Source organism: Crotalus tigris, unplaced genomic scaffold (genome assembly GCF_016545835.1).
Source record: "Crotalus tigris isolate CLP2741 ecotype Arizona unplaced genomic scaffold, ASM1654583v1 scf7180000018825.4774228, whole genome shotgun sequence".
NCBI lineage: Eukaryota > Metazoa > Chordata > Lepidosauria > Squamata > Viperidae > Crotalus > Crotalus tigris.
In genome coordinates this window covers 913,062-928,083 of record NW_024097215.1, presented here as the reverse complement: position 1 = coordinate 928,083, position 15,022 = coordinate 913,062, and the positions used below count along the sequence as shown (strand labels likewise).

The 15,022-nt window shown below is 38.5% G+C and overlaps 1 protein-coding gene across 1 annotated transcript in view; it reads left to right on the top strand.

Annotated features, from left to right (window-relative positions):
* The window catches only part of KCNU1 (potassium calcium-activated channel subfamily U member 1), a 69,043-nt gene extending 61,230 nt beyond the window's left edge, over nucleotides 1–7,813 (top strand). Inside the window, exons 25-28 of the mRNA XM_039356630.1 lie at nucleotides 4,511–4,711; nucleotides 5,957–6,057; nucleotides 7,523–7,685; nucleotides 7,769–7,813. Of these exons, the coding sequence (XP_039212564.1) occupies nucleotides 4,511–4,711; nucleotides 5,957–6,057; nucleotides 7,523–7,685; nucleotides 7,769–7,813 (510 nt within the window). The remainder of the gene's footprint in view (nucleotides 1–4,510; nucleotides 4,712–5,956; nucleotides 6,058–7,522; nucleotides 7,686–7,768) is intronic.
* Nucleotides 7,814–15,022: the final 7,209 nt, after the last annotated feature.

Sequence of the window (15,022 nt, the reverse complement as noted above, 5' to 3'; positions counted from 1 at the left end):
CTAGAACTGAAATTGTAGGCCTGGTTATTGGCTCAGCTTCAACACCTTCTTTAGAGTATGTCTTCTCTGGTCTTTCTCATGTAAGAGCAGTGTCAAGACAAGTTATGCCATGACAGAGGTTCCAGGGCATTCCTTGACTTCTAAATCGATTCTGAATTAGGTAACTTAAGTGTCAACACTTCCTTCTGAGCTGGAGAACATATGAGTTATGAGCTGTCACTGAGTTAAGAATTGCCAACTGCTTGGGGACTCAGGTCAAAGAACACAGAGTATGGTGCTGAAAAATTTTCACAGTTTGGGTCCACGTTTCTACCTACGAGAATAAACAGGCTTTCCAACCCAATCAATTTGTTCTATGGAGATTCTCAGTCATCCAGGTCATGGTTGTCCCAAAGTGCTTTGCCAAAAGTTAAGTGACTTTCTTGGTTTTTCCTTGAAAATATTTTTTTCATCCAAGAAGCTTCTTCAGTTCTGACTGCATGATGGGAAATTGGAATATAAATCCCCAATCTCAGAGAACTAACAACCAGATGACTGCAAAGAATATAAACCCCTCCATTTCCTACCATGCAGTTAGAACCGAAGAAGCTTCTTGGGTGAGAAGTGAAACTTTTTCAAGGAAAAAAACAAGAAAGTCCAGTTGACTTTTGGAAAAGCACTTTTGTGTCAATCCTTGATTGTTGTCTTTCCAGTCTTGGACTAGAAAGACTGGAATGACCACAATGACCACAAATGATTATTAACAGGGTGTGTTTTGCTAAATCCATTAGAGGTACATCTAATGTCAACAGTTTTTCACTGGTGAAATCTACATTGTGGGTTAAACTGTCCCTGGATTTGTGACTTGTCCCTTTGTTGATACAGTTTAGGAAGACTCTCAGAACATATTTCTTCATTTAGCCCATGCAAAGCTTATGTTATGGATTTTATCATAGCATTATTAGCTACCCAGAACCACCAGAATTGGGTAATGTATAATTTTGCTAGGCTTTCGCTAGAAATGTAAATGAAATCTGTTAAATTTCTTTTCAGGAGAAAGGGCATCAGCTGCCAAAATTCTGTCAGGGAATAGACAGAAATGAAATCACAGAATCACTAGCATTTTTCTCTCAATATGTCTCAGCTCAAAACATTCAAACAAAAATGGGTATATTTAAGGGAGTTGCATGCAAAAAAAAAAAAATCTAACTAGATCCGTACAAAGCAAAGCAATATTCAAATTAGTTGTATGTGAAATGTATATGGTAGGGAAAGTTACATATGGCAACAATTGTAATTTTTTAGAAACTCTCAGAATGATAGATATCTTATTGGTAAAACACTACCTAGCAGTAATTTAAATAGGTTATTTACACTATTGAGCATTACTAAACATAATTCAAAGAGACTGTTGATGTACTTATGATATACTGGCATAATGGCTATTATTACAGTGTTTTAATTAGTAAATAGCTCTTCCTCTTCCCCAACATAATATGATTTTAAGAGTGTAATTCTTGATGTGCTAATAAAGCCTTCTTTGGAATATATTAAAGCAATGATGCCCCAATTTTTTGGTCAGGGGCTACAACTTATTTTTCAGTGATGTATCACTTTGCAAAAAAATGTATGCACGCAGGAGAAAAATGAATTTGATTAAATTTAATGTGATTTAATCTAGCCTAGTTAAGAGAAGGATTAGGGGTGATAGGATAGCTGACTTCCAATACTAGAGGAACTGTCACAGAGAAGAATGACTCAGCCTATCTCCAGAGCACCTGAGGGCAGGATAAGAAATAAATGATGGAAACTTGTCAGAGAAAGATCCAGCCTAGAACTAAGTAGAAAGTGAGAACAATTAATCAAGTGAACAGCTTGCCTCCTAAAATTGTGGGTGCTACATCACTGGAGGTTTTCAAGAAAACATTGTACAACGGTTTGTCCAGGATAATATAAACTCTCCTGTCTTGGACCAGGACCTCTAAAGTCCCTTCCAGCCCTATAATTCTATTATTCAAATTTAATTAATTTGAATGATATGATTAATCCCCATATGCTTAATAATTGTCCTCTTCGGTTACCAAATATTAATGATAATCAGCAGCAATTTTGAAGAAGTCTGGTACAGCTGCAAGTTATGAACCCTGTGTTGAACTTTGAATAAATAAATTGCAGGGATATTCTGATAGAAAATGATCTCTCTCTCTCTACTTGCCTGTCTTTTTATTCTGAAAACTCCAATAATGTATTTAACTCAGCAAATAAAATACAGAGGGACACAGGTGACACACAAATCCTTCTATTTTTTTTTCCAAGTCAGAGAATGCAACAATCCTTTTGATGTTAAAAAAAGAAATATAGCTCAGCCCTATAAAGCTAAGTATGTAAAATGCCAATTCCTTTTGAGCAAGATAAACCTGACCTAGTGCTCAGGATAATACTGGATAATTCCATCTTTAAAAATGCTGATACAGCTATTGAAATAATGGAGCACAACTCACCAAAATGGCCTATGTCTTCACAGACAAAGGCAAACATATTGTCTGCTCTGTCCTTATGCTTTCTTGTTGATTGGAACAGTAATCAAAACCTTATTACAGTGTTCTGGATATTTGCAGTTACTGTGTAATGGAACAAATATTTTGCCCAACATGTTTAATGTCTCTGGTTGATCAACCTGAAAGGCATATACTATCATCATACCCCAATCTCATATGCTCTTAGTTGTGGCTACACATGACATCAAAACCTATATTAGTCATAATGTTTGGCTAGCGCTAACTAAAATTTGAAACCCCAGTTTCTTTGGCTTATATTAAATTGAAACTGCAAACCCATCAACTTTGCATAGTTGAGGGTAAAGAGGTATTGCATTTCATGTTTAATAGGTGAATATGCATGTAACATCTTCATTGTGTTATGGGCTCATTTCAATACGTAAAGTCTTTCAATTCAAGAACTGCATCTAGAATCACAAAATATGTTTGCTGGAAACTTGGGGAGAACAGTCTATCAGATCCAGGTCTACTTTGAGTAACTTTATTATAATATGCACATCTCAGAACAAACAGGTTTCCAGCTTTTTTATTCATATTTACAAAATATAAAAATGGGATGTGAGAAAGTAAAAGTTGACATGAATTTTCTGGAGTGATTGTAGTACCCCTTCATCCAAATTAAACTGTGTTGTGTTCTCAAAACTGCTCACTGGCTTGCTTTTTTTTTTTCTTAATAATTTCAAATTGGTCTGGGATTTCCAGGTTCAGCTCAATTAGGCTTATTGTAGGTGCTAAATAGATGAAAAAAGCTTTCATCCTAACTGGAATATGATCATAGCTGGGATATTTTCTAGTAGGGTAGGAAGCAATTCAAATGAATTATTTGATTCTCCAAATTCAGCAAATACTTTCAAAATAGTGGCTTATTTAAAACAGTAAACCCAGTTTTAATGTGCCTTACTTGACTTACCACTGGGTAAGTTAAGACAGTAACAGACCATCCTACTTTACAAGATTACTACTGTTAAGAATAGGAATGTTTCTTGAGCAGTCAAGCCCCCTCCCCCGTCTTTCATAAATGAGTGAGATAGCTATATCACTCTTCCTAAATTTTGGAGACCAGTAACTCAAACATGTTGTCAAAGAGACAAGCAACCTGGAATTAAGGAGAAACTTCCTGACAGTGAGGACAATCAACCAGTGGAACAGCTTACCCCAAGAAATCATGGGTGCTCCATCGCTGGAAGTTTTTAAAAAGAGACTGGACAATCTCCTGTCTGAGATGGTATAGGTCTTCCTGCTTGAGCAGGGGGCTGGACTAGAAGACCTCCAAGGTCCCTTCCAGCTCTACTCTATTCTATTTTATTTTATTTCAATATTTAAATTTTTAATTCTGGTCTGTGACCGTAATAAAAGATTGATTGATTGTAAGACTAAAAAAACCAGGGATGGCTACTTGCACGGTGCTCTTAGCATTTTAGAGGAACAGAAAAACATGAAAAGGAAGATTTGAAAATATGACTCTTTCTGTTTTAGGCATATATAATGCCTTCTAACAGTGTTCTCAATATGCTGAGTGACAACTTGTCAGAGAAGGAGAGGTAGAAGCAGAGGCCAGAGTCAAGAGAGGAATCAGCCTGGAGTCATTATGTTGCCACAAGCAATTCAAGTCCAGGCCCCCTTGAATTCCATTGACTTTTATCTAGCGCCAATGTAGTGCTTATTGACTAGATTCTTGCATGTAGGCATGAGCAATAAATCAGTTTAATTGGAACTTGACATGAGGTCTTGATTCTTCATGCCTGACATAACCAGACCCAAGAAGCCCAAAACCTGACTCTGCTAATACGCTTTAAAAAAAGAAATGCATATCTGCAAATTTCTTTGCAGTCAAATCAGTATGAAAGGGATTGGCCAATCAGGTGAAATTTACAGCCTGGTCATTTCATTCTGAGTGAACTGAGTTTGCAAACCTTTCTCTTATCTGATTGACACAAATGTTTTCCTTGGTTTTCTGTTATTTCTCATTGCAGACCTACCATAATTACCATGTACTGGCTTTGCTTCAGACGCTGGTGACAGGAGGGACCAGCCCAGACCTTGAAGAATATTTGGCAGAGGGGAATACACTGATTGGCAGTAATAGCAATGTGATGTCCTGGGGAGTTAGAAACAGATGTAAACTGGCTCTTTTAACACTAGTAGATGATCCACAGTTAATGGAAGGGCTTCTGGTAAGTTTTGTTAGATGCCAGCTGATTTAATTCAAGCTAGTCCTTTTGCTCTCTCAGATAATTCTCTAATGAGCTGGAAAGCTAAGCTTCTGATAGTCTTGAGTTAACTATCATTATGTGCTCTGGATGACATGCTTGAACATTGCCAAGCTGGTCCTAAATAGAATATTGAAATCATGATTTGCATTTAGAACATTATCCTGGAGCCAGTAGACAAAGCTTCCATCAAGGTTAATGGTTAGGAGTACCTGGACACAGTAAACATGTTTGGTTGTAATACAGGAGTCTTCAAACTTGGCCTTTTATGGCTTGTGGATTTCAACTCCCAGAATTCCTCAGCCAGCGTGCCTGGCTAAGGAATTCTGGGAGTTGAAGTCCACAAGTCATAAAAGGGCCAAATTTGAAGAGCCCTGTTGTAATATGACCTGCATTTGAAAAAACAGAGAAATCACCTCTGTGTTGGCTCCAGCTTTTCAATTGTTCTTAGGCAAGATATCTTCAGGGGTCTCCACATTATTTATCTGAGTATCATAACTGTTGATACCTGACAAAAAAAAAAAAAAACAGCTGCCAAGTGAACAGCTGCTTTTACAGCCGATCAATGGCAATGGTCCAGGCAAGAATGCACTGGTAATCTGCTCAGAAGGAAAAGATGATACCTTTTTAATATTTTTTTTAAAGACCATTGTTAGATGACTGGTTTGAATTGAGAGTCATTGGCAACTCTAGGACAGTAAGCAACTCCCATATGTGTTATGACACTTTCATTGTGATGGGATCTTCAATAATTTTGTAAATGTGAAGTGTGGACTAATCAGATATGACTCTAAAGATGGATACATTCCTCTCTTCCTTGATATTTCTGTGGATTCATTCCACTCAGCATTCCACATCTGAATTCTTTGCATAAAAGATTTGCTAGAAACTGCCAATTCTATTATTTCTGATTTTTTTCCATTTCTGTTCAGCCCCATATTGATGAATCCAACAAAAAAAGTGTTTGTTTTATAATACTCCTTCCTACCTTCACAATACCTATTTTTTAAAATGAAAATACCACATTGGCAATATCTACAGAAACCTGGAAAGAGCTGATGAAAATTATTTTTAGCTTGCTATTTTCCCAAGAAGTGATGTGGGAAACCTGCCTTTTTTTTGAACTGTGATCTTCTACTTCTAGTTTATGGGTCTTCAGTTAATCAATGATGGTTGATATAGAATCAAAAGTGTTTTCTTGTTTTGCAGCTCTTCTTTGGTGATGTGTTCACTAAAGCCCTTGATATGTATGGAATTCTTTGCTTCGGTATCTATCGCCTGAAAGCCAACCCCAATCCATATGAAATCAGGAAAGTATAGTAAAATTGAATTTTTCTCATAAAGGTTTAGCTATCTGCCTGCATGTACATCAGCAAGAAAATATTGGCATGTTAAATATTTCAAAAACTATATGGCATTTGTATTTTAAAAAGTAGCCTAGGGGATGTACAATACAATGAAAAATCATCATTAAAGGACAGAATTCGGGAGTAGTAATGAAGTAATGAGCTTTCTTTTGTCATATGAGATTTATTGTTCTCTGTTTAATCCTCTTTTAAACCCATTTCATCCAGCGCATCTTGTACTAGAGAATTATACAATTATAATTAATATATGGAGTTGCTGTCATGAGATGCGGTTGTGACTGCTGGCTCAATTGGTTTTAAAAGCCAGTGAAATAAATTCACAGATAATGAGTCTCAGTGACTTTTAATTGTGACAGTGATGTGCAAGTCTCCAGATGAATATCTCTTGCTTGGGAGGAACAGAAGAAGGAAGCCATTGTCTTTATGTCCTGATTGTGATCTTTTGTTGAAGATAATCTAGTTGTGATCTTTTGTTGAAGATACTCTAGTTGGCTACTAAGACAAATAAGATGGTGGACTATATAGCAGTATAGATCAGTAGTTCTCAACCTTTTCTTTACCAAAATAATATTTTGGCCACAGACCACCAAGACCTAAGATTTAAATCACAACATTTCTTCAAAGCTTTGTGGACCCTTGCAGTCAATGGACCACAGCTTGAGAACCACTTGTAAAAATATCTAATATCAAAACAAATGGATCAGATTTTTGACCTACAGGGCTTTCTGGAGGTAGTATCTTCCAGATCTTCTGGAACTTTGGCATCCATCATTAGAGTTGATGCACCATAGTTTTCTTGTAATATAAGTCAGAGGATGAATCTGTAACCTCTTCTATTCTACTGCCTTCTCTTTCACAAAGAGCAAGAATTCTTATGCTATTCCATTAACCAAAGGCATCTTCCAATTCAGAAATAACTCAGAGGCTTATGACATTGACACAAGATGCCTTATAGCCCTGCCAAATATTTCTGCATTTTCTCCTAAAATTCCTTCAAGTTTTTTTTCCCACATGGGTTAAGCAAAGATAGTCATGTAAGATTAGTACTTCTCTATTTTTGGCTGATTTTCTAATCCAATATTGTTGCTGTTGAAAACTATAGCATTATTATTCAATAAAAGCTTTTCATCATCAATCTCTTACAAGAAAAACAATTCTGTTACTCTCCAGCATACCATTTAACTTGTCAATGGGAGGAACCAGTGTAAGATGCTATTTTAAAATAAATTTCTGTTAACCTCTTTCTTTCCGTCCATGTTATGCAAGTTTTCAGGTCTTTGAATACAGTGATTTTGTACATTAGTTGCTCTAATTGTCGTATACATTTGTGTGTTTTTTTTTCTCATGACCAATACAGCTATTGTTTTGAATTGATTTCCATATTATTGGTGACTTTTTCCCAAAACAGGTTTGTGATTGCTCGGCCACCCACTAATTTTGAGATCCTTGCTTCTGATCAACTCTTTTGCCTTGTTCCATATAACATTTTATCCAAAGATCTAACAAATGTAGTCCAGTCTATTCCACCAAAACCTCCAAGGACTGTTCCTCAGAAGAAAGAAAATGACTCTTCCTTTATAAATAAAATCTTCTTTCTTTAAGAAGTGTCTGTGACTATTTGTTTTAAGTTTTCTTTTTTTCTTTTTTACCCTAGAGATTTGAAGTAATCTTCGGTGCAAACAATAAGGATCATTCATAGAGTTGCAGCATAGAAGATTTATTCAGATCTATAACACAAGAGTATGGTTAACTAATGGTCAGCACTAGATAAGGGTCAAGGGAATTCAAGGGGACCTGGATCTTCTGTGGAAATGCAAGGACTCTAAACTGATGGTACATTTAACTCTACTGCCCAATTCTGCCTGGTCTTCTCCCACATATAAGCAGTACTTTTTTTCTCATAGAACAGAGTTCCGGCGCCTTTTTTTGATGGATTTTCCAAGTTTTAAAAGTAACTTCTAAAAATTTGATGTTTGGTCCACATAGACTTGAATCGCCCTGTCAAGTGTAGCAGGTTGGTGGCAAAATCATTAAAATGGTGCATGCGGGCTACCTGTGTGTCGAGTCCAATGCATGCGTACTTCGTCCGTGCTGGTTGTGATGGCGTTGCTCGGCTTGTGACACTGTTCAGCTTGTGATTGGTCATGTGGTCGTGCACTGAGTGCTTACTGTGGGTGGCAACCATTATGTTTCATTACACAACTCACGTGTGTGGGTGAGTGTACAGTGATTGACTAGGTGCGAAAAGTAAATAATTTCTTTATTTTAAAAGATCATTGGTGAATTAAAAATCTTTTTTATTTTTAATGTAAAATTTACTATGAACATTTGCCTTAAATACAATAAATTAAATTTACTGTATGTTAAGAACTGAATGTATATATGTATATATGTGTGTGTGAGAGAGAGAGAGATTAATAATTTTCTTACAAAAAAGCACTGCATATAACAATGCATAAACATTCTGCTACAGAAGTTTATAACAATCTGAGGATGGCATTCCTCTATCTGATCAACCATTTTCCTGATGATGTATTTTAAAACATGTTTCCTTTTTCCAGAATTGGTTATCACAGAGTATTTTCCTTAGATTTCAATTAAAACTTCTTAATTGACTCAATTAACATGAAAACAAGGAAGTATGGAAAAGAAAATCATACTTCATGTGTGATTTCATATATAATCATTTGCTTGGGCTCATTCTGAGGGTGGGCAGCCATGTTGAATTGAGTCTGATCTGTTCACATACAGAGACCAGAGGAAAAAAAGAGTATTCCTAAACAATTATATCAATTTAGAGGACCCTTTCTTAAAGACAAAATTAGAGACAAAATAAGTACGGGAATTTATGTTGGTCGCCTAGCAGAAAACAGAAAGCATCTGCTTTGGGCAAATGCTGCACTATTCTTATCACATGATTTTATCTCCAGTTTATTAAACTAAGATATACACAATCCTATTAAGTTAGAAAGCTCCTTTATGCAAAGTTAAAACATTACATTGTTTGGTAAGTGCTGTTGTGATGGGGTATATAGATCAGGCCCATTCCAGTTCTCATGTTTGAATTAACTTGGAAAACTGGTCAGTTTACGTGTCCAGATTGATTCATACGGAATACCAAATCAAATTTCATTTAAATCAGTTTGGACTGATTCAGACCACTAAAATGATGTGTGGATTTCGAACCAATCAAGCACTCCAGATAAATCTAGTTAGGCCCAAATTGATCTGGAACTTCAAATATCTCTACAGACATACTATTCCTAATTGACAATGATTCAACAGTGTTTCAGGCATGAACCTGACTACATTCATTTGCAATGTCAGGAGTTGTATTGCTATATCTTGCACAGAGGCATATGTGCGAGCCCTAAGCTAGGGCATCTCAAACACTGCAATACTGTGATTGCCTAAACGAAATTATATTAACGCATATAGACATGAGTAAAAGCGACAACTCCATCAGAGATAGGCTTGGGGATTGATTGAATGAATGAAGGAATGAATGAATGAATGAATGAATGAATGAATGAATAAAACAATAGCATAATGACTAAAGTTTCATCTCCATCTCACCAGGAATTCTCAAACTTTTTAATTTTGTTATATTCTTTCGACTGCAATGGATTTCAAACTCAATGAGCTAAATAAGGAACTAATCCCAAAGCAAGTTTTAGCAGGACTTTTACTTTTTTCCCCCTTTCTTTTTCCCTTTTAAATGTACGTTTCCACCAAGTTGTTCGAAACTCTCTATGGGTTCCAACCCACCACTGAGAAAAATCCTGCACTGAACTATGGATTTTGCCCAAGGTAGAACATAGAACATGGAAATTGGAGTCAGAAGAGACCTTGGAGGTCTTTTACTTCAACCCCCTGCTCAAGCAGGAGTCCCTACACCAGTGGTTCTCAACCTTTTTAATGCCGCAACCCCCAACCAGTCGTAAGTCGAGGACTACTCAACTGGTGCAGCACCGTTTGCAGAATGGGACTTTTGGCGGGCTCAGCAGGGCAGAGACAGCCTGGACAATTCCTATTGGCTTTTGAAAGCCAATAGAATTAGACTCTATTCAAGAGAGTCTATTCTATTGGCTTTCAAAAGCCAATAGAATAAAAGGGAGTAGCACAGCTAAGGAAAAGGGGGAAAAAATGGCGGACTGCGTTGTTTGGCGACCCCCGTGAAATGGTCGTTCGACCCCAAATGGGGTCCCGACCCACAGGTTGAGAACCACTGCCCTATAACATTTCAGACAAATGGCTGTCTGGTCTATTCTTAAAAGCTTCCAGTGATGGAGCACCCACAACTTTTGAAGGCAAACTATTGCACCGGTTGATTGTTCTCACGGTCAGGAAATTTCATGAAAGCCTTTTGTACTGTCTCAATTTACTCTTTGGCTTTGCTGATATGGAGACTATAAAGTTTCAAATTTTGGTTCTGGATCAGATCAGGAAAGTGAGTGGATTGTCCCTAGTAGGCAACCCAGTAGAAGTACTATATTTTCTGCTTTTAGAACTTGAAACTGACCCCTCCTAACAGTTCATTCAACTTGCAGCTTCCAACTGAAGCTGTCATCTTCAAAACACCTGATGTTTTAGGCCACTCTTGCTTCTCCCCCACACCCTTGATTTTTGTCAACATTTCATCTGAACAACTCAGCTCTTCTGTTTAATTTTCTTTGTTCCTAGTAAGGATACCAGGATAGCTGCAAAAGGACTGGGTGTTTATAAACGATGACCATTTAACCCACACATTTCCATTTCATCCCAAATGAGAAATTATGATTCTGAACTTTCAAACAAGTTGCTTTGGATCTTTACTTTGGGAATTTCCTTCTCTCTTCTAAAAACTGTATTCCCTAATTGATCTGTTCAGATGAAAGATGAAATAGTAGTTCAGCACAGAGAGCCCGTCTTAATCCCACCTTCAAATGAACAGAGGTGATATAAGGCCCATGAGTAAAATATCCATACATAGCTCCACTGTGAAAAGGCTGGGATGGGATCACCCACGTCCCCATACTGAGGTGTGGTGGCACAGTGGTTAGAATGCAGTATTGCAGGCTAACTCTGCCTACAACCTGGAGTTCGATCCTGGCTGGTTCTCAGCCTTCCATCCTTCCGAGGTCAGTAAAATGAGAACCCAGGTTGTTAGGGGCAATAAGCTGACATTTATAAACTGCTCAGAGATTGCTGTAAAGCACTATGGAGGGGTATATAAGTCCAGTTGCTATTGATATTGCTATCACCCAATGCAGAATTGTGTGTCTTCCTGCACTGTAGTATGCACTGCTATTCAAAGACTCCAAGTCAAAGGTCTTTATGCACAACATTCCCTGCAAAGGTTATTTTGCCTTGAATAAGCCCTGACTTTGTTTTACAGGGCAAAACAAAAATGAGGATTGCTTTTACGTTCCCTCCCACCCTCTCCCCTAACACTAATTAGATCTGAAAGACTGTAGCCTGAGTCCAACCACTGCATACCGAGAAGAAAGCAGCCCAAGCAGCTGACGCAGAGTTCAGACTAAACTAACTGCAAACTCCCTGGAGATGTCCCAAGGTAAATCTGATAGTCTCTGTCATTTATAATCAATATCAGGCAACTGAGTTCACTGCTTAAAAAACTGGGGAGCCAATTAAGTGATCCCTCAGGCAGGAGACAAAGGCCTGCACTTCCCTTTGGTTTTAAAGGGAAAGCCGTGTGGTTATTTCAGTAAATATTGCACAGTTCTTAACTGTGGTGCTTTGCAGAGAAATTGGATGTGCTGTAGGATCATTTGAGAAATAGTCTATGAAACTGCCTTATGTTCTGGTAAGCCAATCACTCAAACATCTATAAGAGAGATAAATGACCTTTGTAAGATCAAAAGCAGGTGCTTTTTTTCCAGCCTGTTATGGATATGGTTTAAACACTCTCTCTCTCTCTCTCTCTCTCTCTCTCTCTCTCTCTCTCTCTCTCTCTCTGTGTGTGTGTGTGTGTGTGTGTGTGTGTTTGTAGATTTTCACGAGACCTCGTCGAAACGTCACCAAGATACTCTCAATCTTACACAGGAAAAGACCCGAATACAGCAAGACCTGCATATAACACCTTGGCATTTTAACTGCTATACTGCAGTCCTACTTTTTACAATCTCTTTTGCCTTGCAGCCCCCCAACTAGGGGCATTAAGCAGGCTCAAGTCGCTACTGCGAAACATTTACAAATCCAGATTTCTTTTTTTCTTGACAAAGAGGTTCGAATCCCATAAAGGGTATGGCTAACTGATGAGAGCAGAATGAGCCGAAATGGCCATAGTCTCCCAACTTAATTCTTTAACTCTTTGTCAAGAAAAAAAGAAATCTGTATATGTGTGTGTGTGTGTGTGTGTGTGTGTGTACACAGAAGAACTGAATCTCAAGAGTTAAAACACACACACAATATATATATATATATATATATATATATATATATATATATATATATATATATATATATATAATAAAATATAAAAAATGAACACTAGGGTAATAAAAACTAAAGAAGTTTTAATGGGTTAAAACTATAAAAGTTTTAAAAAGCGCCAAGCTTTCGCCGTCACCTGCCGGCATCCTCAGGGCTGGCGTGCCAGAGAATGAGAAGGTCTTTTTATAGGCGTGCCGAGGTTTGCACTCGGCTCCTTGATCTTGTTATGGGGCCTGATTGGTTCAGCCGTGTGTAGTTGGCCTGCGCTTTTTTTCTCTTCTTAGTTGTATTTTTATCCTCGTCCGTCTCCAGTTCTCCCAACCTCAGATTAGCTGAATGGCAATTCCAGTTATTTCGGTTGCTTTCATGTTCCGATCTCCCCTCAGGCTTGGGTGGTGGTGGACGTTCCAAGTTCCTTTCTCCGCCCCGTTCTGTCCGGTTGCTACTTTTAGAGTCCCATATATTTCCGGTCTCAATGCTTTCGGTTTTAATATGTTTATCATCCTGGTAATCCCGTAAATTGTTACGAGTCTGGTATAGCGTGGGGGGGTATTCCGCATGGTGGAGGGGTCGTCTCTTGTTCGTTGTCATGCCCAGCTGTCTCGCACGTGTCTTACTCCGAGTGCTCAATCCTGGGGGTGTGTGCACAGTCATCGGGGCGCGTCCCTCCTGGTTACCGTGTTCTTCCTTAGTTCTCCCCTTTTTTACCTTGTTGGAAGCGCTCGCGTATGTTCTATGGGAGTCCTCAGGATCGTCAGGTAGGGGGTATGACAGCTCGATCTCTCGCCCCCTGCCGCTCTCCGACTTTCCTTCCTCCTCTCCAACGGTATGTAGGGTTTCATCATCAACCACCTCCCGTGGTTTGTCCTCATAGGAGCTGATCGTTCCAGCTACATGGGGAGGTTTTCTCCTCCTTTCCCGACCAGCTGCGATGTTTCTTTTGGTGTGTGGGCAGGCCATTGCGTTTGGTGATTCCTCCGCATTTTCACCTGCCGTATCTTCCCTCATCTCCTCTTTGTAGCCGGGGGTCCGGACCTTGGTTCCTGTCCCTCCCCTGATCTTCTGGGATTGCGGCAGTCCCGCGGGGATGGTCAAGGTGCCTCGCGTTTGCTTCCTTTCTTTCGAATTGCACCTGGTTCGTTGGGCGGTGCGGGTGCTACCCAGATTGTTATCAAACCGTCGGGGGTGTTGCCGCCGATTATTGGCATATATACACACACACACACACACACACACACATTATATCTATCTATATATCTATATCTATATTTATATCTATCTATCCATCTATCCATCTCTATCTATCTATCTATCTATCTATCTATCTATCTATCTATCATCTATCTATCTATATATCTCTATATCTATCTATATATCTCTATATCTATCTACACACACACACACACACAATCTTAACTGCTGACTATAATTCCCTAAAATATTGCTTACATTAGAGACAAAGGGAGTGGGTGTCCAAAGCATTTACTTAAAAGATGGCTGACTAGAAATATGAGGAATTAGAATAAAAGTCCTGTGCACAATGAGAATATCACACTGCCAGCACTTCCAGCTTCAGGAATATTGCTTTTGGCTGCATGCTACCAATTGCAGATTATGGTCTGGATTATCTGTTGTTGAAAACACTTTCTAGCACCTTGTAAGAATTCTTGTGACAGAGTTGTTGGTTCTTCCAGGCAAGAGAAGCTGCTTAAATAAAACCTCTCCCCAGTTGTATAATAGACATGCACAATTCAAACTCCTGGGTGGAGTCTTCTTGAGACAGGTGAGAAGAGAGTGTCGACAGCAATGAGATGTAAAAGTATTTTTTGAAGTGGTGTCCAAGTGTAACAGATTTAATCTTGTAGTGAGGGAAAAGGACCCTGGGATCGTCTGTCATTCAAGGATTAGAACTTGTTTTGGGGAATTTCTAGGTGTTCATTGTGACAAGGTGGGTGGCTTGATAGCCTGTTTATTGAAGTCCTTTTCTTTTCTCTTCCTGGTTGGCTTTCAGCTTCATTTCTCTGGTGAAACTAAGGCCAGGGTTAAACTCTTTAAGGCTTGCCATTTCTAATCCCTCTTCAGTGGCATGCTCCTGATGCAAGCAGGCAAGTATAGAATAAAACACATTGTTAATGAGCGGTGCTTTTATGCCCCACAAACCAAATAACAGTCAAAGAGACGTAGCGTTCAAAAGCTAAGCAAACAGAAGTATTTAAAGAAGATCAGTGGTGGAGGAAATACAAAGAGACCTTGACTTACAATCATTCCTTTAATAACACTTCAAAGTCACAATAGTCTCAGAAAATGTCACTTCAGTTCCATGACGTCAATTCAGGTGCTCTGCAACTGGCTTGTACTTAGAACATTTGCAGAGTCTTAAAGTCATATAACTGCCTTTTGTGATCTTTTCTGACTAGCAAAGTCAATTGTGGAGGGCTGAGTTCACTTAACAGTTGTGTGATTCACTTCATGA